General features: G+C 38.6%; 1 protein-coding gene across 1 annotated transcript in view; it reads left to right on the plus strand.

Moving 5' to 3' along the window:
* Nucleotides 1-17036: 17036 nt before the first annotated feature.
* The window catches only part of ACER3 (alkaline ceramidase 3), a 38834-nt gene continuing 29466 nt past the window's right edge, over nucleotides 17037-26404 (plus strand). Inside the window, exons 1-2 of the mRNA XM_026850824.1 lie at nucleotides 17037-17040; nucleotides 19877-19987. Coding sequence (XP_026706625.1) covers nucleotides 17037-17040; nucleotides 19877-19987 — 115 coding nt within the window. The remainder of the gene's footprint in view (nucleotides 17041-19876; nucleotides 19988-26404) is intronic.

Here is a 26404-nt window from a genome sequence, read left to right on the forward strand (position 1 = left end):
GTGTATAAGAGACAGGCCCTCCGTGCCCTCACCCCACTGACTAGGCCCCACGGCAGGGAAATGCCCCCCTCCTCCATGGCCTCTCTTTCCTGAGGGGGGGGCAAATGGCGGCGTAAGGGGGCAACAGCCCCTCAGCCAGCCCCGGCGGGTGGAAATGGGTGTTTTTTCCTGTCCCCTTCCCGCCCAAATCCATGTCTTGAGGAGGGAGGGGGTGGTGTAGCCCCCTCTCTCCCTGTAGCCCAAGCGTGTTGTTTGGTTCCTCGCCATCCCAAGTCTGTCCCTTTGGCCTGTGTCCGAAGTGATGGTTGAGTAAGAGGAGGGTGTTCGGGGCCCTCAGGAGACATCGAGGGGGTGATGGGGTGTGGTGGGTCTCAGGGGGCCTGGGACTGGGGCAAGGGTTGGTTGGGTGACTGAAGATTTTTCACTGAAATCGTGTTCGGGGTGCTGTGCTGTAAAGCTACATAGGTCTGCAGCTCTGCTCCCTGTCAGAGGAGATGGGGAACATCTGCCCAGCCACGGCCAGTCAATCCAAGTTCAGGGAAAGCGGGGAGGGAGAAAATATCGTACAGAAGAGACATCTTCATCCGGGAGACACAACTTTGCCCAACTGGTCTTTGGTGGGTCTTGACCATCATCAGCTTGCTCTGTTGCAGGTGGTGGGAGTTAATTCTGTTTGAATGGTTGCTCTGTTGCAGCTGGGAGTTAGAATAGTTTCAAGGGTTACTCTGTTGCAGGTGATGGGGGTTAGAGTAGTTTGAAGGGTTGCTTTGTTGCAGATGGTGGTCTTTTAGGATAGCTCAGAGCAATGGTAAGAGAGTAGGCTGTTGTTTTGACCTCAGAACTCTGTTACTCAGAGGCAGTTGGGAATTTGGATATATTCAAGCGCAATTTAGGGAAAGAAGAAGGGACTTTGACTCTAGAGTCATCCAGCAGGTGCTTGAGAAAGGAGTATATTTGGGTAGCTGGTAAAGGATCAAGCCCTCTGTCACCAATGTTTTGCTGAAAAAATTAAGTATTTTTGTATCCTGGGCAGTGACTTAAAAAAGGGTGTAGTAGTTGTAGTTATGTGCTGCCCCATGACAGATGCCCTGTCCTACAGAAAGCTTTCACACATAAGGTAGGCAGCTACTTTTGAAGTGCTAAGACCCTAGGAAAATATTACTGAAGTGAGCAGGCTCACCTACCCTGAAGTGCTTGAAGTGAGCAATCTGAGGAGGCCTTTCGCATAGCTGGGATGCTTCAGCAGCACTTTGGAAGAGCTTGGCATGCAGGAGGTGGAAGGTTCTGGGTGTCTATGCCAGGCTGTGACTCCTGGTTACAAACACTGACATGAGTGAAGGACCAAAATGAATAGTTGTGAAAGAGGTTTCAGAGTGTGGGAATGGGAAGGAGTACAGGGTCTGAATAACAGTAGCATCGGTGGCATAGAAACTCAGAGGAAAAAGGAAGTTGGTGTGTGGATTTATGGCTGAGAAGAGGCAGGCCGGCTGAAGAGGAAAGAAAATTACTCTTAAAATGAGACAAACTGAGAAGTTTTTAAATAGAATGAGACTTTTTCAGAGTATGTATTTTTGTGTTTTCCTCATGGTAAAAAGTAATTTGTGAGCTAATCGTCACAGGGAAGAGGAAGCTTTGTTACTTCACCAATGTAAAAATAAATTTGACTAGCATGTAAATTTTTGAAATAAACCCCGCATTGTTGGCCTTGTGAACTGATGCTTGTCATCTGCTTCTAGATTATGCAGGAGAAGGAAGATGAGGATGAGATTAATGGTGGGATGGAAAGGGGTGTGTGCTGAAGAAAAAGCTGCTAATTATAGAAGGTCTGGTCCCTCCTTCCAGTTTTGGTGTTTGGAACCACAGTAAAAAAAAAAAAAAAAAAAAAAGTGTATAAGGGCTGTGCTGTAAATTAAAGCATTTAAATGGTCCAGCTTTAAAAAGCAAAATAGTAAATAAGACCACTTTAGAGTTAGTTTAACAGTAGATAATTTCAGTAGAGATTTCAAGATGGTTTAGATTATCTTTAGCAATAATTCTGTAACTGCACTTTCAGAGTCAGAAGAATTTATTTTTTTTAATTATATGAACCCACTGCATTTAAATCTTAGCCAGCAAAAGTTGCTTGGCAGTGTGTCTTTCATAAAACACAAATAAGGGGTCTTTCCCAACTTTCTCTAAAATACTTAATGTGAAGCAAATTACTTAGGAAGGTCAGAGAGATGGTACCCTGAAATCTGGTTGCTTTAGCAGAAGAGCTGAGGGTATATTCGGGGTCTGTGTGGCCCAATGGTCTTCTGGCAGTTGCTGTGCCTTTATGGCCTCCGTACTCTATCAAAAATTCAAATTCAGAAAGCAAATGGACCAGAAAGTAGAAAAATTTTTTTTTCATCTCTCTGAGTTCTCATTGTAGTCATTTTTGATGTTGCTTGATTCTGTTTTTAAAACTCATGTGCAGCCTTTATTACTTTTTTACCTTACAAGAACAGTGAAAATCAGTTTCTGATGTCTCACTGTCTTGGTATCGTGCAGTTAAGCTGATGATATTTTAAAAATTTCCATTAAATGTTTGTTATAAATCATTTATAAGAAACTATTGAAGGCCTGAAGCTTGAAGGATACTGCAGGTCCAAATCAAATATTATGTTTTCCTGAGGTTGTGGGCTGAAAAGACAACCTGAAAGCTTGTTGTGCAAATTACATCTTTGTGCCATTTAGCAATTTGTTTTTAATATGCTAATTTTAGTACAAATTGCAGCATTGTGTTCCAGAAGCCTACATGCAGTTCTTTGCCATTCACTCCTTAAAGAACTGGTGTAAATGATGGCAGCTAATCAGTTGTATGTATTCAGAGAAGTGAAGGTGAGGTAAGGTGTTTCTGTAGCGCTTCATATTTGCATACTCTTGATGTACCCCAAACACAATGACCTGTATTCAAAGATTCATTTTTTTAATAATGAAAAATGCTTTTTCTTGCCTTTCTGAGTCTGTACCTAGTCAGTTTTCCTCCCTTGTGGAGGTGGATGACTAACTGCTCTACATCCTTCTGTAGAATATTAAACCAATTGAAATGGAAAACCAGTTAAAGATAATTCTTTTTCCAGCTTAACTATGTTAAGCCTTAAAATGACTCTTATAGCCCTCTCTGATCAAATCTATTGTATGGTGTAGTAATTCCTTCTTCAGGGTTTCTCAGGACTTTTGGACTGACTCCTGTGTGCTAGAGAGCAAGTAGTAGAGATGCTTTTCTTTTTTTTTTTTTTTTTAACCTTTCCCAGCTCCCAGTGCTTGTGTGCTGAATTACCCAAGCCTTTGTACACCAACTTAAGCAAAATAATAATCAAAAAGGAAAAAAACAGCATTCTCCCATCCAAGCAAACAAAACAAGGTCAAATGTAAGTGCTGTTCTTTAGCACTAAGTGCTTAAATTTTACAGTTTGCTCCTTATTTTAGCAGGGTTGATGTTTCAGGCCAGTTTAGCGCACGTAGTGTTTAGTTTTGGGGGTCTGTTTTGATGTGAATGTCTGTATGACAAATGCCTTGCCCTTCTTGCATTCCCTGTCATCCCTGTGCGAAGGGTTTGTCTTGCGGAATGAGGAGTGAATATAACTAATCTGCACAGATCTCCTTCGTTGAAAATATGGAGAGTAGTATCAGTTTAAACAAACGTTTTAAATTCAGAGGAGTCCTGTGTGGTACTCAAAGGCTTATAATTCTCAGTCAGGACTGTGGGGGCCAATTTGTTGTTGTTATCTAGTGCCATGTTTGAGTTTGGATCAAACTGAAGTGATGTTTCCAGGTACGTGAAATATTGCCTTGAGCTATCATTGTCCATGAGTAATATGCATCAGCTACCACATGACTGCTTTTGAGATAGTATATCCTTATGTTGGCATTTTCCACAGCAAGCATCTGGAATATTGCTTTGGACTTCTCAAGGAACTGGTGAAATCATTTCTTTCTTGGCTTCTGGTCCTGTCTCAGTACATTCTGCTACCTTCAGATAAGAAAAGATTATTATATTTTATTATCAGAGTTAAGTCATTGCTTTTTGTTTTCATTAGAGAACTGGTAAACAAATGTTTGTAACTGCTTTCCTTATGGGACCCTTCTTTGAAAAGTGAACTACCTGATCATGAGAATCTGCCCATGTTTCTAGCCACTTCTGCTCTTTAAATCTTTCCTATTTTTGCTTCAGATGAGATTAGAGATTGAGATGACTGTTACCTGTGTTGTTAGATGTGAGAGATCTCATTAACATGTAGGCTGCCATCCGAGCATTCTCTGCGTTGTGAACAGTGACACAAAAACACTGTTGTTTTTTTTTTTTTTAAGCTATGCTTAAAGAAGACAGCTGTCAAAGATGCACAGATCTCTGCTTTGCATTGGGATCATTACTTTAGAATTTAACAACTTGAAAAATAATTTACTTAAAGTTAGAATAATGTCATTAATATTGACTTTCGACTGCCACATAATATACTGTCACCTGTTCCTCTTGGGCGTCCTCCTGTATTTTGCCTCTTTTGCCAGAGGCTTTGGAAAGCAGCCAGAGACTGCTGGGCTAGGCGCTACCCATGTGAGTTTATTATAAAATAAAGCCAACTCTGTCTGGCTTCAAGAACTCTGTTCTTTCAATAATAAAGTGGCAGGTGAAAGAAAAATCATCAGGATTAAACTGGGTGTGATCAGCCCAACTGCCTGGCTGCAGCTGAATCATTTAAAGACATCGTGACACAGATCAGTTCTCAAGTGTGATTTAAGAGAAGACTTTAAGACTGAAAGGGATTTGAGTGTGTAACTTTAATGACCTACTTGCAGGAAGCCACATCATGAGTTTCCTCTTTAAATTTATCAGGCTCCTTGAGGAAGCTCCCTCAATTTAGGGGGGCAATACCACAAAAAGGCAAAGGGAATATTAAACTAATTGATGGTGGCTATAAAGTCAAGTGGAGTGTACAGAACAGAGCTCGGTTGTGGGATGCTTTTTATGAAAACACTTCTAGCTCCCTTTCTGGGCTGCAAACAAAAAGAAGTTGAAAGAGGGGTTCCTTCCTTCAAAGAGTAATGTAGTGGAGGAAAACTCATAAGCCAGATGGATGGTCTCTGCTGTCATGCTTTCTTATTTCTTTAATGATTGTGAGTGATTTCGAGTCAGTGGCAAATACTGTTGCATTAATTTATTTCCCTTCCCAGGTTGTAAATATATATATATACTTAAGCCCGAAGACAATCTTGTGGCACTGTTTTAATGCCTTTTGCCACAATTAATAACCTATATATATTATTAATTCTTCCTTTTTTTTTTTTCTTTTGTTTGTCTCTGCCACTTTCAAATCCATGGTGCTACCTTTCACCTCATCTTAGCTTAATTTTCCATTTTCCCAAGAGATTTCATTGAAAGAGAGGCTCAAAGATTTTTGGAAGCTCTACATTTGTCCAACCAACAGTTCTCATTTATCACTCACTTTATGGATATGCTTAAAATCTGATAGATGCTGTGGTAATGGACCACATGTGTGTTTATCTGCTAATACTTGTGCAGTTATTAAGTGACAATAAAATTCTTAAATATGGTTTAACAAAGCAATTTATTACTCTATAATTACTGCTTCATATTCAGTACTTGTTTGGCTGGCAGTTGGACATCTGCCACTCCAAATGGTAACAGAGCAGTGGCATTTGTACAATTTAATTTTGCTTATGTGCAAACTAGGACAGACAGGTTTATGAACTGCATGATATGAATTTGCAGAATACATACTTGTAGCTAGAAATAGGAAGATGAATGTAAAATAAATTATGGTAAATAAACACTGCTGACTTTTAAATGCCTTTAAATGAGCCTTTAGTCACAGATAAAAAAGCTGTTGTCATAATTGAAAGACAAAATGTCTTTAGTTGGGGGTTTGTGTCTCTTTGTCGATGCGTGTAACTGCTATTTGTGTAATGCATTTTCCATATTTGCTGGAGCCTTTCACAGATCAGTGGGGAAGATGTTTTTTAAACAAAAGAAAGATTTAATAATCACTGCAGAAATGTTCAAAGGAACTCTGGGAGTTGTCTCCAGTCCCAACAGCTCAGCAGTATATGGTGGTTTTATCTTGCAACATGCAAGTGCTAACACACTTGGCTGTTTCTCTGACTATCTCAAAAGCTTAAAGAGGAACACAGGAAGGTTCATGGATCTTAAAAGGTTAAGAAAATGCACAGAGTTCCTTTATTTCAAAATATATATCAAAAAATGAAATTTATAATGCTAGAAGGGAACCCACTCACGAGTGGTTATTAGGGAGAAGATACCTACCTTTGATTGCTTTGAGTTTTCTAGACATGGGGCTCTTTACACAAGCCTCATTAATTACAGCCATTTTTCAGTCATTAGCAGAGAAGCTGAGCTGCTGCATGAATTAAAGGTTCTTGGTTATTCTGTGGTTGTGGAAGTACTACAAAGAAGGAAGGAGGGTGTCAGGAGGAGAGAAGCTTCTAGAGAATGTTACAACTCAAACCCAGAGCAGCACTGCTTTACTGTCGATCTTTTACTATTAATTGATCTGAATATTCCCAGTAGGCAAACTCTGGGTAGAGTCTCAGTGATTTTGCTGGGCACTGTTTACATTTAAGGTTTTAGGTACAGACCCTTTTGTGCACTTGAAAATACAGCTATAAAATACTTGAGGTTTTTGTGCTCACTCAAAAACCTGAAGTGTCTGACGAGGGTATTATTTTCCTATCTGTTTTTACAAATTAATTTCCTTGAAGAAATATGCTGCGTATGCACTGTGATCAGTGACTGAAAAACGGACATTTTCTGAGCAATCACTGCAGTCAGGATATGCAGGGTCATTATTTCCCTTACAGTAAGGTCCAATGACCTCTGGCAGAATACATACTTGAGTACAGCTGGGGTTTTGGAGGCAGAAGTAGCCCTCTCTGTCAATCCCAGCAGGGCAATGCACCCTTTGTGCACTCCCTCCCCAGCCTCACGAGGTTCCTCTCCAGTTCTTTGCCTTTCCAGCAACTGGTGACTCAACCTGCCCTCCACGTTGCACAGCTTTCCTGAGGGAAATTCCAAACTTTATTTCAAAATTGAGATTAGTGTCCAGCAACATAGCTGTTTCCCAGCTGTGTCCTGGGGCTTTTATTTTATTTGGTTTTGCATTATTCCTTGGTTTCTTTGGACTTGTTTTCCGAATCCAGTGTCCTTGGAGTAACCCTGCAATGATGTGTTGCAGAGTGTGGGTCTCTTAAAGGATCTCTAGCTAGCTTTGTGAGCAAGAGTATTTTCTCTTGCAGCCTAGTCCAGCCATTGTTGTCCTGATTCTCCTCTCAGAGGAGCTGGAGAAGGGGACAGGAGTGTGGGCTGATTCAGCTGGAGAAGGTTCAGGATGTTAGTTTGAGACTTGACTTTTAGCTTTGAGGAGAAGGCAAGGCTTGGTGGTCTTTAGGCGGGAAAGCAGACAAGCAGAATAGAAAAAGACGTGGTGTTGGGGGTGAGCTGAACATCTGCCTCTACCTAACAGCATGAGGTGAGTGAAGCCAGACCAGTGTACATAACTCATACTGGCTGTGCCTCTCCCTCAGTTTCTTCCTTCACATCTGCTTTTCTGTGAGTCATGGGTATATGGCACAGGACACCAGAGTATGTTTTGTATGAATTCCAACTAGTAGGATTTCAACTTTATGGTCATAAAACATGACCCTGGAAGCTCTCTGATTTATACAGTGTTTTAATGAGCTCATTATTTGCAGCGGAAGCTCAAGATGCTACTACCCCGTAGGCTGGATTTTTAGTAATTGCTAATTCCAGTTGGATAAGGATTTTCATTTGGACAAGATCCATCATCTAGGAATCAGATGCAGTATGAGATCAGAGAAGTCCGGTAGAGCTGCGTAGCATAGTTGACCATTAAAAATAGTCTGGACACTGACAATCTTGGGACAGAGTATTTCTGTCATTTGTTCATCAGGTTTTCTTCATCTTCCCTGGTCAGCACCATTTGTTCAGGCAGAGACCTGCCTTCCAAATGGAAAGCAGCTACTGTGATTGATTCTAATGGGTGTTTTTTACCTTACAATGAGGAAACTCAAGGATACCTGAAAAATTACTTACATATCTTTGAGAAATAGGGTCTGCAGATCTGGCTTTCTCTGAAATCAAATGGGTCACCAATAACAGAGAGCTAAAATGACCCAGAGAAATGATTTTATTGTCACAGAGTGGAACTGCACATTTCTTCTAGGTACAATGGGTGTATTTTTCCTCTACAAGTACTCACAGTTTGCTGTGTAAGAAAGGGTATGTTTGTGTGATTCTCATTATAGACTTGATTGCTCTTGGAGGGAGTTTCCAGTGCTGTCCTCCTGCCAGAGACTGCCAGGTCTAGCACTGGGCCCAGATGGCAGCAGGGGTTGAGCTGCAGGGGTATTTCTACAGAGATTCCCTTTGTTCCCCCCACAGGATACAGATTTTTTTTTTTTTCCCAGGTTTTAAGTCTAGTAGACTTAACGGAAAAAAAAAAAAAAACAAAAGACATAACTAAGAGGTGCTCCAGGTGATATTTTGCTCATGAATGAAAACTGATGCCTTTACGTTTTTGTCTTCCTTCAGGTTTTTCTTATTTTTTCAAGTCCTATTCACAATTGTGGCAATGACCCATATAAGCAGAGAGAACTAACTGTATGCAACATGCTGATCAGTGCCTGAATAAACAGCTTGGAAAACTGAAGAAGCAAAACATTTTTCTTTCTGGTACTAAATTGAAAAAACAAATTCAGAAAGAAGATGGGCAATGCACTTAGCGCCCTGTATCTGCAGGTCTAGCTTCTGCAAATGGGTACAGGTTAATGCCATCTCCATGAAGCTCCAGCTAGCAGCAGCAGTGTGGAAGTTCATGGCTTTCTTTACAAGTAACAGAGTGAAAACCAGTTGAGTGTTGCCAGTTTGTATGGCTCGAGCCTATTTTGAGCTGGTGAGTGCAGCCTCTAATAAGAATCAGCTCAATTGAATTGTGTAGATGCTTTGGGAAGCAGCAGAGAAGTTTAACGTGGTAGTGAAATCATACAGCAGATGTTGTTTTCGTTCACTTAAACAAACTGCTATGGCTTTGTGATCTGTGATATCACAGTTGCTTTTCACTTGGAGGTTCGGGGTTTGCTGGCTGCTAAATCTTTTGAGGCCCAAGTTTTATCATCCTGTGAGGCCCTTCAGAATATAGTCTTCAGCACAGTACTCAAATGTTAAAACTCTTGAGTCCATCACAATTTCATTTTTCTTGTCCTTCTTCCTCTGTTGTGTAGGCTGCAGAGAATGATTTTAAAGACATTTCCTTTCCTTAAACACATTCCCTTCCAAGCTCTTAAGATATTCCCTCCCCCCTCCCCCCCCCCGTCTGCCTTTAAACTCTTCCATGCTGATTTCAATATGGGGTTTTTTATTAACTTTTTTTTTTTTCTGCTTTATGGTACTTTTTACACACTTGTCTCAAATTTGTCCTCTGAAAGTTTCCTCTGCCAGTCTTTGGGCTACCATTTGTCCTGGGGACTTGGTTGATTTTGTGTACGATTTTCAACTGTTTCATATCATTATTCAGTAAACTAACTTCTGCCTGAATGCTTGCCACCCACCTTATTAACTTTTACTGTGTAGATACTGTATTAAGTTATATATATAACAAAAAAACAGTGTTTAAAGCTCGAACCTTCAATGTCTTGTATATCTCTTCCTGTATTTGGTTGAGATTGTGAGATACATAAGATCTGGACTTTGATCTTACTGTCTTTGTGGAGAAGAAGCTTCATTTTCCCTCTAGATAGAAAGCTTTTGCCAAGGTTTGTGGGTGGATCAGCAACTACCATTTTTTTAACTTTTCCTTTTTCAAGCAAGAACAGTATCTTGAAATGACAGTTGGACAGTGACTAAAGAATAGAGTTGGAGTTAGAAATTTTTGACCAGGAATGACAAACTTTGAGGCTTGGGTTAGTGAATTAATTGGGCACTGCTGAAAGCTCTTGATGGAGGTTGTCATATTAACTGGAAAAAGTTATGAAGACTTTAGAGAAAAGAAGTGCCTACATAAAAGAGATAAAGTTGGGCATTTAGGAGTGAAGAAGAAGAGTCTGAGTCACTTCTGAGATCAGGTGCCTTTCTTTTATCACGTGTTCCAGGTAGCCTTAGGATTTTTCCTGTGAAGCAGTCCTACAAAAAAAGATAGATAGTTATAGATGGGATTTTCTATTAGTACTGCTGATAAGGGACGGAATGTCACAAATCAGTGTTTGAATGGTTGCCGTGTATCTGAATCAGATTGTGGCTGCTGACTAGTTTCATTAGTCCCATATTTTCTGTTTTACATTTGTCACGTAGCATCTCACTTTTAATTTCCTGCCATCCAAGTAGGACAAAATGCAAAAGAATGTCATGAGTCATTAGTAGGAGAGACTTCAGTCGTGCTGGACACCCAGGGGAAATCCACACTGATAGCAAGAAAGGGAGGAAAAACAAGAGGATTTGAATTTTGAAGAAAAGGCTACTCAAACTAATGCTACAAATATCTGGAAAAGAGCACCAGTGTGCATTATTCTCTGCCAGCTGCCATCCAGTGAACATGTTGGGTTCTCCTAATGCTCAGCTCTCCTATCTCACGGCACAGTGCCTGGAAGGACTCTTACCAGAGCTCTGAGGTAATACCCACAGCTTACTGTGCCTCAAGTTGATATCTTTATTTGTGGTGAGGACTGGCAGATGCTGTGCTGGGTATACCCTGGTAGCTCAAAACTGGCAGCTGCCAAAAGCTGTGCTTTCTGCTTGGATCAGACCCTTAAGCTTCGAGGAGTTGGCCAGGGTGCTGACACAAATATAGAAGAAAGGTTGGAAGGAGTTAAGTATGATGAAAATTAAATGGATGATCACTCAGACATTGTATTGGTGGTCACTGCTTAGTTTTAGCAGTAGCTGACAAGTAAGCTTCCTCATCTCTGTTGTTTCCTTCCAGTCTGACATCATCAACCTGTTTTAAAATAACATTTTAAATATGTTTTATTTTGTTTTCCAGTAAAGGCAATAATAGAAGCAAATCTGCCCTTCAGCAACAAGCTTATTGCATGTAATATTCTAACTTTACATCATCTCAGCCTAATCTCTTTAGACTTTGATTGCATTTTCCAGCTGTAAGCACTTGCTTTTAGTGAGCTTTCTAGATTGGTATTTCAAATGATCTGCCTATGTCAACTGTTTTCACTTGAAATTTACTTGCAAAATCCTTCCAGGTGTACTGCAAAGTAATCGGTCTGCTTGCTATCATCTTAAGTGCACATTTATCAAAGAATTGATGCTTTCTTTTCCATGAGGCTGCCGAAACTCTTGAAAAGCGTCATTAAAATATGACAGGATGGTGTATCAGCTAATTGTAATGCAAGTTTTTTCCTTGTGTCCAGTTAATTGTGAATATCTTGGATTAGGAACACATTTCTGTAAAGGTGCTGTGTATTGTCATATTTGTCCACTCTGTTTCCTACAATCACAGGAAATGGCCAAGGATAGATTCTAACACTTCTGGTACATCCTTAAATACTGTTATTTTTTGTGTAATAGTCCCTTCAAAACCCCCCAACCATTTATTAATGCTTCAGAATGCCCTGCACTTGTGATAGGCAGAGTTAAAACCACGGTAAGAAAATTAGCAAAACTGTCTGCAGAAGTGAAGAACATGTCTGTTTGATTTAGCTGCTGATGTAGCTACCTTTATTCTGGCCTGTCACTTCAGAATATTTTTCCTTGAAATTGCTTTCATAATTAACTGCATAGTTGGTCCTCCACATTTTGTAATCTGCCCTATTAACCCTCTTCTGAGGAACAGCATCTCATGCAGATATCAGACTTCACTCATGAAAGACTTCAAGACAGATCCCTCTAGGAAAAAAAAAAAAAAAAAATCAGTCATCCTTCCTCAAAAAACCCCATCAATACAAGTTCTGGGTCTTAAGACACTTTTTCTTAATTTTTATTAACCTTTAAGAATTCCAGGAGGAGGAATACAACTCCATTAAGCTAAACTTAAGTACTGGTAACAGAAACATTGCTTCTGGAAGGCACTGAGTTCTTATTCTGATGTACTTTGAAGCTTTATATATGAGAGGTGTTTGGTCAAGTTGTTCAATTTTATTGTGTCAGGTAAGGATGGTCTAGTGTCTAGAGGAAGTTTGGTGTTTGAAAGTCCTGGCTTCAGTTTTATGCAGGTTTCTTTGTGGCTCAGGCACCATCTTCTAGCCTGTACTCCTCTTGCAGGCTTATTGAAGATAAGTACACAGAAGACTGGGGTTGCTCACACACCGCAGTAATGGAGACTAAATAGGTAACAAGGTTCTAGATTTGAGGGGGGGGATGAGCAAAAACTTCTTAGTCCAGCAATGGATATTTCACCATCTAAGTTTAAATCTGCATTATGAACACAATTGTTGGGATTTCTGGGATCACAAGGCTATCAGTTTCTTGTGAAGAAACGTGTGGAACTTTAAAATTTGGACTCGTGTAGTAATAGCTTTCTCTCATTTATTTTTAGTATTATATACTTAAGAAGTAAGGTCAGCCTTAGTACAATCCCCTGTTAGGTTCTAATTTTCTAGTGTCTTTACTACACAGTAGCAAAGCACTTTGCAGAGAGAGGTGAGGGTAAAGAAAGGATAGCTTAATTGTAACCTAGGGCAATTCAGAAGCAGTTTAATAATAAGTGCTTTTTCTAAGACGTGCATACCAAAGAGAGGCTTGTGCATTAGAAAATACACCCACACTTTACAGGTTTGAACTGAGCTTTCTTGTGTGTGCACTTTGTTAGTCAGGAGTGTCAAGCGCTTTATTCTAATTACCTTTTGATTGTTTTGAAGAACACAAATGTAACGTGAAATACTGTAATCAGAGTAAAAACATCTACAAAAATATTGGCTGAACTAGTATGATGAATGCCAAGGGAATGAATTCTGCAGCTGGAATATAAAGCGTGTAGGGCCATAAATCGGAACGTATGACTTGACATAGCATGTTGGAACCGCTCATAAATGAGCACTGGGAATAAAAATAAAATTGTGTCGTTAATAATTAATTTATTTTTTTCTAAAATTACCTCATTATCCCTCCCCAATCCAGTAAATCACTGAAATGGTTTACCTCTTTAGAATGGTACCAGCGTACATTTCTATATCCTGGAAAAATGAAGGCCTGGCAAGGGAGAAGCAGCCTATAAGATGTAAAAGCACTGCCCAGCACGCTGACTTTAAACACTAAAACCTCCCAGTTGGCCACCAGCTCTGCAGCAGCAATGCTGCCTTTAGTTTTTTTGGCCTTGTCCCAGCACTTTGCCTTACTGGGAGCTGCGCTCTGTTGCAGCCTGGGCTGAGACGCGTGTGGCTGAAGCCCAGTGTGCTCACACTAGTGGTATGCATCTGTGTTGGTGCTAGCACTGAGGGGGAGGCTCCCTTCCTGCCTCCTTTGCTTCCTTTCTTTGCCCATGTTGGATTTTTTTTTTTTTTTCATCTATATTGCAGCATGTTGTCTCTTTGAAACTGGTCCACGATTTGTGGCTTCTTTTGGGAGATGTTGCTGCTGCCAGGTAAACTGGACTTCTAGATGTTCTACCTAAACTTCCCTTTTCCTTCTTTCAGTCTGTTACTGCTGATTAGAACGCTCTTCTTTAGTAATACAAATATTATTTTTCAGTCCTTCCCCCATGTAAATCTGTTGGATTGCATGTTGTTTCCTTGTAGCTGCTGCCTGGCTAAGATTTAGATAGCTGTTTGGTTTTGTTGTTTGTTTGGGTTTTGTTTGGTTTTTTTTTTTTATTATTTAAGATCTTTCTTTTCCCTTTTAGTACTCCTTGTTGCTATATCTGACCCCTCTCTCTCATTTGTCCCTTAGTTTTTCTCATAATAGTGTGCCAGCATTTATACAGAGCTAGATTAATGCAGCATTCTTTTGTAATGTATTCACTTTATCACATTTTTCTACGGTGTTTTATCTACCTTTTTAATTTTATCATTGCTATGGTCTATATGAACTTGCTCTTTAGAGTTCTGATTTTATTTTAAATACCTAGGGAGATCTAATAGTCCCTCTAATAACCCATTAGCTTGAAGTGTTATTTATCTGTACCCACTTTTATAGTTCTTCGGGAAGCTTTCATATGTAGCTTATACAGTTCAGTAATTGCTTCACTATTTGTTTCCTTTGATACCTTTCACATATATATATATATTTTTAATTAGAAATGTGGTGACTGATACCAGTTGTAGCTGAATTGCTGAAGTTGCAACTTCAGTTAATGTCCAGGTAAACAAAATCAAGGCTTGCTTGGTATCTAGACAGGAGAATTACAGGAGGTAAGAAATGGATCTTGTTGCTTAAAAATAAACACTTTCAACACCGCCTGCCACCATTTTTTATTTTTAAAGTCATTGTTGGTCCTGTGCTCCAGCCTGGAGAAACACTGTGTTGTGTTTCACTGAGTAACAGGAAGTTTATATTGATCCTTCATGCACATTAGCTAGTAAGGAGTTCAGTAATTACATATTGGCAAAATTCCCGTTGGGATGACTCTGTTTTCTCCCCTTGAGGTTCTGAAATATCAAACGGAGACAGAAGTTTTCATTTCCTGACATTCTGAAGTGCAGTTATTGTAGACTTTGAAGTGGAAGATATTAAAAATGGCTGGTGGAAGTGAAAATCTAATTGCTATACTGCCCTCCTGGTGATAAGCTGTAAACGAAAACAGCACAAGATTGAAGTTAGTGGCCAAACCAGCTGATTCTGTGTAGTTGGGTCTTCTGAACAATCATGAAATGCCTGTATTTTGAAACGTCAGCGATACAAACCTCCTCTGGGTTCCAGCTTAGTTATTATCGACTGATAATATATAGCATATGCTATATGGAAACTTGTTGGATTTTTTTCATATTTATTCCTCTGTTGATACTTACAATGCTGTGATAGGTAAGCTATGAAGTACTTGTATCTTAGCAAGGACTCTTGTATTAGGTTTGAATAATTTTCTTATAAGAAAGTACTTTAGATTCTTCTTCAATCTTTAAGCTGTTAGGCCATGTACTACTCCAGTTCAAATCTAATTTCCAAACACGTTTTTGTCTTTCATTGTTTCACCTTATCTGGTGCTGCTGGGCTACAGGAATACTCTTTTTATGTCTTTTTTCTTTTTTTTTTTTTTTTTCTGTTATTCTCTGTGTACATTCATCTTTCATTTCATATCTAGAAGATCCTTCCTAGAGATCCTTCCAAGAGAAAAATCTTTCTTTAAAAGAGAGGGTACCTAATGGTAGATGGCAATGCTTTCAAATGTGCCTGACTTGTGTTGCTTCACAATTTCTTTACATTTGGTAAACCCTCTAATAATGAACAACTAGCAGCGAACAACTGTGTACTTGGGGAAATGAAAACTTTATGAAAGTAAGGCCCTTCAAATTTGTGTACTCTGTAACTGTACCAAGCTGTCTGTATAACAGCAAGCAGTATATTGTGCCCATGTTTGCCGTAAATACTATTTCCTCTTTGAGTTTTTGTCTTTGAGGTGGTCAATCATTGTACAGATCTTTGTGCGTTTATGATAAGACGCATATTTTTTTAGGACTTGAAGATGACTGAATGTACATGCATCGTAAAAAAGACTTGTTGGTTTTGCTGTTGTAGAACAGGGTGCAGATGTGGTTTAACACTCATACAGCTGTCCTTCCTGTAGACAGAGGCCTGTTGAAATGATGTTTTGCATAAATTTGATTTTGCTCTGGTACCCATATGGCATTCTCTCAATGAATAAAACAGTATTTTGAAACAATGGTTTGCATTTAAACAGGCTTGAAGACTTCTATGAAAATTTGTAAGGTCAATCACACAGTCTACATTTATCGTGATCAGACATTAATTTAGCACTTTACCTAGTATCTTTTTAATCTTTGTGGACATAGTCTGTTTTACTACTGTGGTAGGCCACCACATCGTGTAATCTGGTTCTTGAGTTTACTGAGCTTCACCCTGAAAGCAGGTGGGTTCATCGTGCTGCCCATTCCTGTTGGGAAGCAGTTGTAAATATCTCCTCTTCAGTGGGAAGCTTTCCTGTTAATTCTAGCCCACATTTATTAAGGGTCAGTATTATCCTTTAGTTCACATCGCTCCCTTTCGTCCTTGGCATTTACCCATGGTATATTTACAGAGCACAGTTTTATTCCATCCAGCTGTTGTTCTGTTAGGCTAAGTGAGCTAAGCAGTTTTCGTCCCTTCTGATGTTGTAAGCTCCTGTTCATCACTCCCATCTGAGTGATGCTTCTCTGCACCTGATGAGCTTTCTCTTCTCTTGTATCAATAACTGGAGAACAGTGTATTCTACTGTTGGCTTGCATGAAGACATTACTGTTTTTCCTGCCTCTGCTGGAAATAAATTTAGGGAATTTGGTGCCAACAGTGGTGGCTTATGGTCAGTCACTCATCTGCCTCTTCAAGTGGATTATTTAGAATAAGGATTCATATTCGCATTGAAAGGCATGTTCGTGACCATCATATTTAATCCCATTCCTGTCATTTCAGTCCGTGAGTTCATTCAGTTATTCTTCTGATAATCTAGTTGCCTTTCTGTTGACAGACCTTCTGATGATGAAGTGCTGAGAAAGCAGTCTTTGGTCAGTAAGGAAAAATGAGATCATTCTGTGGACCAGTATTCAAGGAATCCAGTATTGAAGGTCCATCCATGTGCATTCATCTAATTTCTGATATGCTGTATTTCTTACAGGCGTAACCAGTAATCTCTTCTTTAATTATTTTGCATACTTTCTACCTCATGCCTTAGTTGCAAATTCTCCAGTCTCTGGTTTGTCCCAAGGAGATCTGCTGCCTTTTTTAATCTTTTTTTTAAAAAAAAAAAAAAATCTGGTGAAAAGGGAAAATATTAGGTCTCCTGACAGTTCAACAAAAAAAGTGAAACAAGTTTTGAAGGAAATACATAGTGAAGTTGAAAATAGGAAAAAAGTTCATTAACTTTAGAGTTATGGGTATGTAGTTGTGTCACCTTTTCCTTCTTTCTTGGTATTGTTTGCTAATCTCTGTGCATATCCCACTGCCGTTTTTTGATGGAATTAGTAAAAATCTCTTTTAATGAATTTATAAGCTGTTCTATGTGAGGATAATCCTGTGAAGACTGGCTAGACTTTTATGAAATACGCGCTCCTAGGGACCTTGGGTTTGAAAGAGGCCTTGTAGTTTTTGTTCTTGAAAGAAGTAATTTTGCAAGCAGAACACCAGAGGACTTCATTGTTTCCCCACCCCCATTTCCCTTTTTAAAAAAATCTGCACAACTTTCAATAAGTATGTTTTGCAAATAGGCTTGCTTAATTCATGCTATAAATGTTCTGAATAATATGGGCCAAAAAGTGCAGAAAAGGAGTGGCAGGAATTTACAGCTAGATTAGGTCTACGGTATTTCCTCTCTCAGCAAGATGGTCCTAGATTAAACACTCGTAAATTTTCCATAATTTAACATAATTATAGCTTTACAGGAAGCGTTGAAACCTTCTCTTTCCTACAGAAGAATCTGTTTTCTACATTCTTACATCCATCTGAAGTCTCTTATCCTACTGCAACTCTCTTCTGAAGTCACGTGCCTTCCCAGTTGCGGATAAACATCATGGGTTTTCTTTTGTTCAGCATTTTCATATTTGGATTTTTGCCAGATTTTTGACAGTTTCATAACGACATGACCTTGAACAGTGATATTTATATAATGGCTAATAACTTCGCTTGAAACTGGGCATCATTAAGAACTGCTTTAGAAAGCAAAAGATTCACTATCCAGACTACATGGCCTTTACTATACTTTTTGAGGCTGGATGACTTCTTTGCATGATTTGTGGGAGGACGTGGTCAGTGTACCACACAATAGTGAGTTTTAGTGGATTTCTTCCAAACCTGGTCTCCACTGAATCACTGCCCGTTGCAATGCTGAGGGAATGCGGTAAAAGGTTAATGATTCCCCAAAGAAATTTAAGCATGAAAAAGGCCTTTTATATCGATATAAACTTGTATGTCTCTGCAGAGCTGTTTTGATTTCAGCTGAGCTGCTTTTACATGGAGGAACTTACTGCAGAGCTGACTAGAGGAGTGAGATCTCTAGCACATCTCTGGTTTGCTTGTTATAACTTGGTGAAATTCATGGTTGTGCAGATGATGTTAAATCAATAAGTGATTTAAAGAAGGTCTCAAAAGAGATGCAGTTTTTAGCTGGTTGAGAAGAATGTCTGAAACTGAGATTTGAATCCACTTTGTGAGAATTTAGAAGAGCTAACTTCTTAAAGATAACTAGGAATACTTCTGCTTTATGTGTTCTGAAATAACCTTTCTTCCATTCAGGTTTGAATTTTCTGTAAACCTATAAAATATGGATTTCTGTTCCCAGAGGTGCTGTCATACTTTGGGGTTGTATGATCATAGTTTAGTAGTTTTGCCTTTTCTTTGGGATGGATCCTGAGAAGTAAAACTCCTGAAAAATTGTCTGAATCACTCCCCTAATTCAAGCATGTCCTGCTCACTCTTGTTCATTGTTTTAGAAAGTGAAACTCTTCTGAGATTTTCTGCTGAATAAAAAAGCTAGAACTAGAATGATTTTTGGCCTCTCCATAGCCTCATACATTGTATTTTTCATTGAGATATTTGGAAATTGGAGTTTCAGTTTTATATATATTTAACTAACTGATGGTGTGTGAAAGTGTGTGGTTTAATTTATGTAAGCAACATTCTGCCTTTTTTTAATAGATTTGCTCTTTTTCCCAAATTGCATGTCATTTTATTCCCATTACATAATCTTTATGCTCAAAATTGTGATTTGTGGTTAGGCTGAAAAGCTGAATCTGCATCCCTTCTGCTGAGAAATGTACCATTTCCTTATGGTACTTTCCCTTTAAACTTCTCAATATTTCATTGTACTTTTGCACAGGCCAGGACAGTTTGAAAAAAAACCCCATCTAAATCAGACCGGGAGAGTAGTCTTAATGGAAAAAAAAGGTTCCTCCATGTTCTCCAGTGCTGGAAGAATTGTCATGGCCCCTGGTATCAGAGCTGAGCTCTTGGCTTGTTCTTGCTTTCTCCAATCTCTGCAACATGTGTTATTTCTTTGCATTGCATCCCAGCTTCAGCAGGAGGGATGGAGAGCAGTGGTGTCTTGCCGAAGTTCAGGCTCTTGGTAAGCTTTGACAGTTGCCTCTCATGCCAATCAGTAGTGGCTTCTGACTTTTTGCTATTCCTTATTGTGCCCTCTTAGAGTCTTTGGTTTTATGCTGTGATCTGTGATGTAGCATCCCATCCGGCTTGGTCTGTGTGTGTGCTGTGAGTAGCACACTAGTAGCAAAGGTCGAACTGGTTTCATTTGGGAACGAGTCACCTTAAAGTATCTGAAGGGAGTGCGGAGAAGAGAGTTCCAAGAATAGGTTTAAGAAAAATCAAACACCTCTCTTAAAATATCAGGCTTGAACTATTTGGGGCGTGTATCTGCTTAAGGAATCATGTTTTAATTCATGAGCTGTGCGGTCAAGGTAACCCTGGTTTTCTGCCTACTGCCAAGAAAGTAAGCACCATCTAAGTCAAACCTTTTAGTTAAATTAGTATTATATTACTATCCACATATGTGAAAAAGTCAGAAGAGTTAAAATGTTCTTAACTGTGTTGTACCAAAATTTAGCTTTGTGTTATGTGTAAAAGCAGAAGACAACTTCCAGAAGGGTGTAGCTTTCAGGATGAAGACTATTGAACCTGTCTTTAATGCATGAATGGAGCTTTATTTATTTAAAGTGCATAGTACCCAATCCTAAATCTCTGCTTTTTGTTTCTGTCCCACAGGGAACACAGTGAGTAACCTGATTTTCATTCTACCTCCAATCTATGGTGCGATTCAGACCTATAAAGATGGCCTTGAAAAACGGTATTTAGCTGCATATTTTTGTCTTGCAGGTATGTGTAAAACTTAATTTGCTCTTTCATTATAAAGAGAGGTCAGATGTGCAATGAATATCCAAATATTAATAAACTAAGTACTTAAATCCAAATACTATGTGTGTGAAACATAAACCCCAATTTGTTATACTTGTTAATATTTACAAAAACCTGGTATTTGTTGGAGGGACGTGAAGTTAGAATTCACTGAATAACTTTATGAGATTTTAATGTGATCTTTTTCTAACTTTAAGTCCTGTTCAGTGCATCTTAGCTTACTGTGTGCTTTTGTGATGATTTACAGAAGATGTCTTAATTGTCCTACTTTCAAACACTTCCACACTGTATTAATATTTTTGTGACATTACAAGAAATGTCCAAGATCTTGAAGGAACTGGAAAAGTATTCTTTCATGAGTTTGAATTTGTTTTCAGTTTGTCTTTGGCATATATCACCCAACAACCTAACTGCCATTGTATCTGGACGTTCTGCAAGGGTGGAAGAACAATGGGATATTTGTACATGGGTGAACTGAAGGGTGGTCTCTTTTTTTTTTTTCTGAAACAGCAAAATCCAAAAAGAACCAACTTCCTTTAAAACTTGAATTATGCAACTAGAAGTTGTGTTCCTTATGAGAAAAGATGATGCTTGAGGATAGTTCAGTTTTGGCAGTTGGGTCTTGAAGTAGATTTTGCAGAATTTGTGTTTCACAAGATTTCTATGTTTGCTACAGCTCCTCTCTCTTTGGAGGCTATCTATCCCCATCTTCTCAGGGTATGAAATTGGTTTATTGTAGATATTACTTTTAAGATTGGCAAACTTAAGTATTTGGACAACCATTGTTGAAAACCACACGTCCATATGCTAAAGGTATTCTTGAATCCAATTAAACTGTAATATACATTAAGAACAACTTTGTGGTTTTTCAGTTATGTCAGCTTTGCTGGTATGTGTGAAAGATAAGCAGCAACAAGGTACAGCTTTGGATGTTGTCTGAACACTTCCCAAATAGCCATTTGTAGGCTTTTTGTGGTTTTGAGTTTCATTTTTGTCTCAGTTTGGCAGAAGGAATTCCTGAAGGTCAGGGTTCCCTTTTAAAAAAGGAAAGAAACAGTATGTTAGCGTTTGCTGAAGTTGAGTCTTTGCATGTTCTTGGATCAAAATATCTTATGCTGCCATTTTTTTCTAAATTAAAAAAAAAAAAATAGTAAAACTCGGTGTTTGAGACTTAGTATTGACCATAACTTGTGGTTACCTTTGTCAGTGACACTTCATGATGGACAAAGCATGCCACTATCTGACCAGAATGTTAGGCTGTCACACCAAGACTGTCCTGAGTGGGAATTTCTCGTATACTGTTTAATGTCTAATCAAAAAAACCCAAAACTTTCTTTGATCACAATAAATACCACGGACTTCAGTTTTAGGCCGTGCTTGATATTCATGAAGGGGAGTTGAGCCTGGGTGTTTGTGGGCAATGCTGGAGGGCGGTCCTGAGTTCCAGCTGGGCTCTGCTCATCTGTGACTGGGATGCCTTTGACTCCTGTCTGAAGTGATAAATGCTTGCATGCTTGATTTTTATCTCATATGTTGGAACCTAACATTAAAGGTCACTCCCAAAAACCTTTCTCTTCTGCTTTGCTTCTGCTTCAGTATTCGTAACGCTGGACTGTTTTACAGCAGTTGAAACATGTGAAGGAGTATAGAAGGCTTTATAGTTTCTCAGTGAAAAACAGGAACAGGGTGGTTTGGAATCACAAATGCCTTAACATTTATTCTACTACAGAATAAATGCAGCAAATGAGAAAATAAACAAAGTTTTAAATATAGTTGAAACGTGCCAGGAACATTGGCATTCTTTTTGTGCATGTGACTGCATGAGAAGCATAATGAAGTGGAGATAGAGTAAGTGGACTGAAATTTCTTTTTGGAAGAAAGTAGCAGAGAGAATTCTTTCCCTTACAGTAATTTTATTTCTTGACAGATTTCACTCTACTTACTTAATTTGTAACAAACAAGTATAGATTTCATCTGTAAAGGGATAGCAAATTTAACAGAAACTTCTGGTTTCACTGCAGGCACCATACGTCATTAAAGACCATATAGCAGAGCTTCTAACTACCTGGTCGTATCTAAGGTTTGTTTTGTTAAGGTAGAAATTATTTACCAATTCTGCTATGAAGATGGTGGAAGGGAGAGCATTTTAGTTATGTTTTAACAACTTTGAATCATTACTGAGATTTTACAAGATGTTAAAAATACAGCTGTCAAATTAGACATTAAAATTAAATCTCTTAGCATTTGAGAACATAGGCAGTGTTGTTTCTAGACGTTTTTTGGTCCAAATCAGCTGTTTCTTTTGGGTGCTTCCAGACATTTAGGTGATTGTCAGTTCCTTTGTGTTTTACCATGCCATGTTCAGTGCTTCACTTTATACCTCACAATTTCTTTTGCTGACATTTATTTCCGCTTTGAACCAAATCCATTTTGAACTAGGGAAGCACTGTTCATTTCACATACATGCTAAGATCCAAAGTTGGCAGGACAAGAAGGGGGATTTCTAAATAACTGTTCAAATAAATTTCTTGTTCATTCTGGTGCCGAGACTGCACTTTTCAGCAAGTTCTTTGAGATACAGCACACTGTTCTCAGCCCTTATTTCTGCTGCCTTTCAGCTCAAAGGGCACGTTGTCAATGAACTCAGTAGGAACCGGATACAATTTTTAAGCTTTAGAGAACTATTTAATCAACCTGTAAATTATGATGAATAATCTTAAGCAATTACTTAACATGTTGCATCTCATGAATTAGATGGAACAAATGGTCAGACTCTCGCTATCTCAAAGAATAAGCAGATGTTTTTGGATGGCTCCTTATGATGCTGTGGTATTGTAGCAGGTTCTACCATATGTCATTTCCTCACTCATCCTGGGAAACTGATTCCCAAATGATTCATATTCTAGAAGGGTCTTGATTTTAAAAAAAAAATTTAAAAAAAAAAAAAAGAGCGTAAGTCTTTTGGACCCAAGAAGATGAGAAAAAGCACTAAATGGGGTTATATACTTTATTAGATGCTTTACTTGAAATTGGAAGGATTATTCAGTTTTTTATTTCTCTGGACTGTTTAACAGGGCTCAGTCATTCAAGCTGTGCCAAATCAGAGCAAGAAAAGGGTGCAAAGAGTTCTAAGTTAAACATAGCCATGGGACTTCATAAACAACTTACTAAACTTCATTTCCAGTAAAACTCTGTATCTATGAAAACAGTTGTTAGAAGCCCTTCAGTCAAAGTTAATTCCCTTATTCTTACCTAACAGCCATAGAGGAGGTGCTTAGGCCATGTCGACGTTAGTAAATCAAATATGAGCAGGAACATTCCTGAGTGCTGAAGCCAAGTAGCGTGGAACAGCCCGTGTCTGTTCATCTTAGCCTCCAACACAAGGTGATCACATACAGATTCACTGCTGGGCTCGGGCCCTGGGCTCTTCTGCCTGCTGGACTGTGCCTGGGAGCTGCTCGGGGAAAGGGCTGGTTAGAGCAGGACAGGTTCATGCTGCAGACTGTTCCAACAATTCACTGGTTCAGACGGTTCGTTACAACGTCTGGGAACAGTCCCAGCCAAGCTCGAGATTACTTGTAGAGCTGTACCCTTGGAGTCACCAAGGTCTCTCCTGTCTCTTATGCTGTACAGGGAAATCATTACAAAACATAATAATTAAATAAAAATTGTTCATTTAATTCTCCTTTTTCATCTTGTTTCATCCCTGGACTGTTTACTGTCTTCTTGTATGTTGTTGTTTGGTTCAGGTCTATCATTGTAAGAAACTATAGCTGGAATTCAGCTCCAGATTCAAACACCTAAACTTGTGTGTCTACCTGTGCAGAGGGATCTGCCTCCCACTGCAGTCAATAAAGAATCATTTGGTTTATCCTAAAATATCCCCTTATTTGGCCAGCTGAATTATTCATTATAATACCATTGTCTTTTGTGGAAGCTCTGACACCTAGTTCATGTGAGGATACCTAATTAAAGGTGTTTGCATCTGGAGAGTGTTTTCATACAGTGCCTGTATAATTTAAATTCAAACCACATCTATGAAATCCTAATAAACTGCTTTTTCTATAAAGGCTTTAGGCTTATTATAAGACTTTTGAATGCTGATGTATAGTTTCGTATCAAAAGGAATTATTACTGATTATGGAATACTTCTGATTCTTCCTAAATCTATTGAAAGATGCACAGGGAGTATTTGTCCCTCTGGGGTTCAAATCCTGAGAGTTTATATGGAGCTGGATCTCCTGTGTAATGTGAGATTATTTCTAGCATGGATATTACCCTGAAGTCTTTGATGGTGTTGGAGCACAGTGAAATAACTGTGTATGAAATAAAGTTTGCAGATGCATTGCTTTTAGGTCATCACTAACACAGCTATTTTATCAACTAGCTGTTACCATACATTGTGTTTGCTGCAGGACAAAAAAGAATGTGTTACTCTATATATAGCAGCTAACCTGACTTTGCATTTCCAGTCGTTTTAAGTGCTATTCTGATCCTATAATATTGAAACTTAATGTGTATTCTGTGCTTAATACATAATTTATGTATATCCCTTGTAACTTGAGAGGTTCGTTGATGTAAAAATGCTGAGTGACTTGTATCTATGAAAACTGAGTTACAGTAGTTAGAGAAGAAATGGTATTGCTTCAGATGGTGTTAAAACTTCCCAACCAAAAGCCTAAAATGAAAACTGTAACCCCCGCTTACAAGATAAGGAGCAAATCTATTGCTCAGTTTGTCAATGGCTGTATGGGAAAGTTGCTTCTATCGAAAAATTGCAGTGATTGTGTTCACTCGTATTTTGAGAAGTACAAAGCTGATAGAACATCTTATTGCAGTGAGGATTTCTGTGAAGTAAATATTCCTTAGGAATGTTTTGATCCTGAAGTTATGCAATGAGGAGTGTACCTAAAGATACCTGCATTCCTGTAGAACCGCAGGTAGAAGATACATGTGAAGACATCTGAGTTTAAGTATTAAACCACTATTTACTGGAGACAAATACATGTCAAGCCCTTTGTAAATTTACAAGTTAGACTTTGACAAAAAGGTAGTGTGCTCTGAGCATGACAGAGGAAATAAAGATTTCCTTGTAATCCTTGGCACGTGATAGGTGTTTCCTCTTTTTATTCTGCAATGTTTTCAGCACTGAACGCTTTAACCCAGCATTAGGCCACAAGACAGCAACTCTGACTGGCACAGCTCTTGGCTCACTGAGTGCAGTATTAGGTGTTTGTTCCCATCTGCTGGAGTTTACCCGTTATACAGCGATGTTGGTGAAGCAGAATGACATACGCTTCAGATGCTACAGTTCAGTTCATCATCTTTTAATGCAGTTTCCATCCTTCTTTTTGAAGAGGTTCAGGAAGCTTTTTGCACAGTTCTGTGTTAAGCTATAACATATGCCAAAGGTAGCAAATGAGAAACTTGGTTATTAGCTCGTTTAATATCTAGATGTAAAACGTTTTTAAGTTATCCCTCTGCAATGTAAAACATGCCTTTTTAAGCTATGCCTCTGCAATGAACAGGTATAAATGGATTATGTAAAGAATTCTGTTTCATTCTTTAGTCTTCACTTAAACCCTCTCTTCAGAAAGTTGCTATTGTGCATAGTAGTGTTTGAGCAAATGTTTGTGCAGTCTTGAGAGTGTCATCTGATGAATAGTCATATAATTTCAGCAGTTTTCTGCTGAATGCACTTAAGTACCAGACAGACTTGACCATGTTTGTGAGCTCTGTCAAGACTGCAGCAAGCAATATTACAGTCATTTCCATTAGATATTTTTTATTTGTAAATTTTTCTTGTTTCAGGTAAGTATTTTCTCGCTATGAAATTATAGGTAAAGCATCATTCTCCAGCACATAGTGAAATCTCATAATCAGAAATTCTTCAAGTGTGATCATTACACAGAAGCAAGAGGGGTTTTTAATTATTTTTGGAAATGCATTGTAGCTGTGGGATTAATGACCTGAAACACTAATATCTGCAGCATTCTTGATTTTTTTTCAAAGACTGGAAAGGAAAAACAATGTAGAAATAACTGCTTCTAATTCACAGGAGGAAGGGGAGGAGTTCAATAGCTGACTCTTAAGATTTACTGACACCAATAATTTTAACAAAAAACCCCAACAACAATATATTTTGTTAATTTAAAATTGGTTGGAATTTCTTATGCAATGATTTTACCCATATTTGAAAATTACACTTGTTACAAATTTTAAAGAGTTTGTGTCATGAAGATACTGAATTCACTGTGACAGCCAGGATAATAGATGGTGCTGTTTTAATGATGATTTTAATGTGTTTTTTTCTTCAGATTGAACAGTAGTTGTAATCTATTCTGTATATATCGAAAAATGGCAATGAAAATTTCTCAT

The sequence above is a fragment of the Athene cunicularia genome, assembly GCF_003259725.1.
Source record: "Athene cunicularia isolate RWA chromosome 1 unlocalized genomic scaffold, athCun1 chr1_part1, whole genome shotgun sequence".
NCBI classification, from domain to species: domain Eukaryota; kingdom Metazoa; phylum Chordata; class Aves; order Strigiformes; family Strigidae; genus Athene; species Athene cunicularia.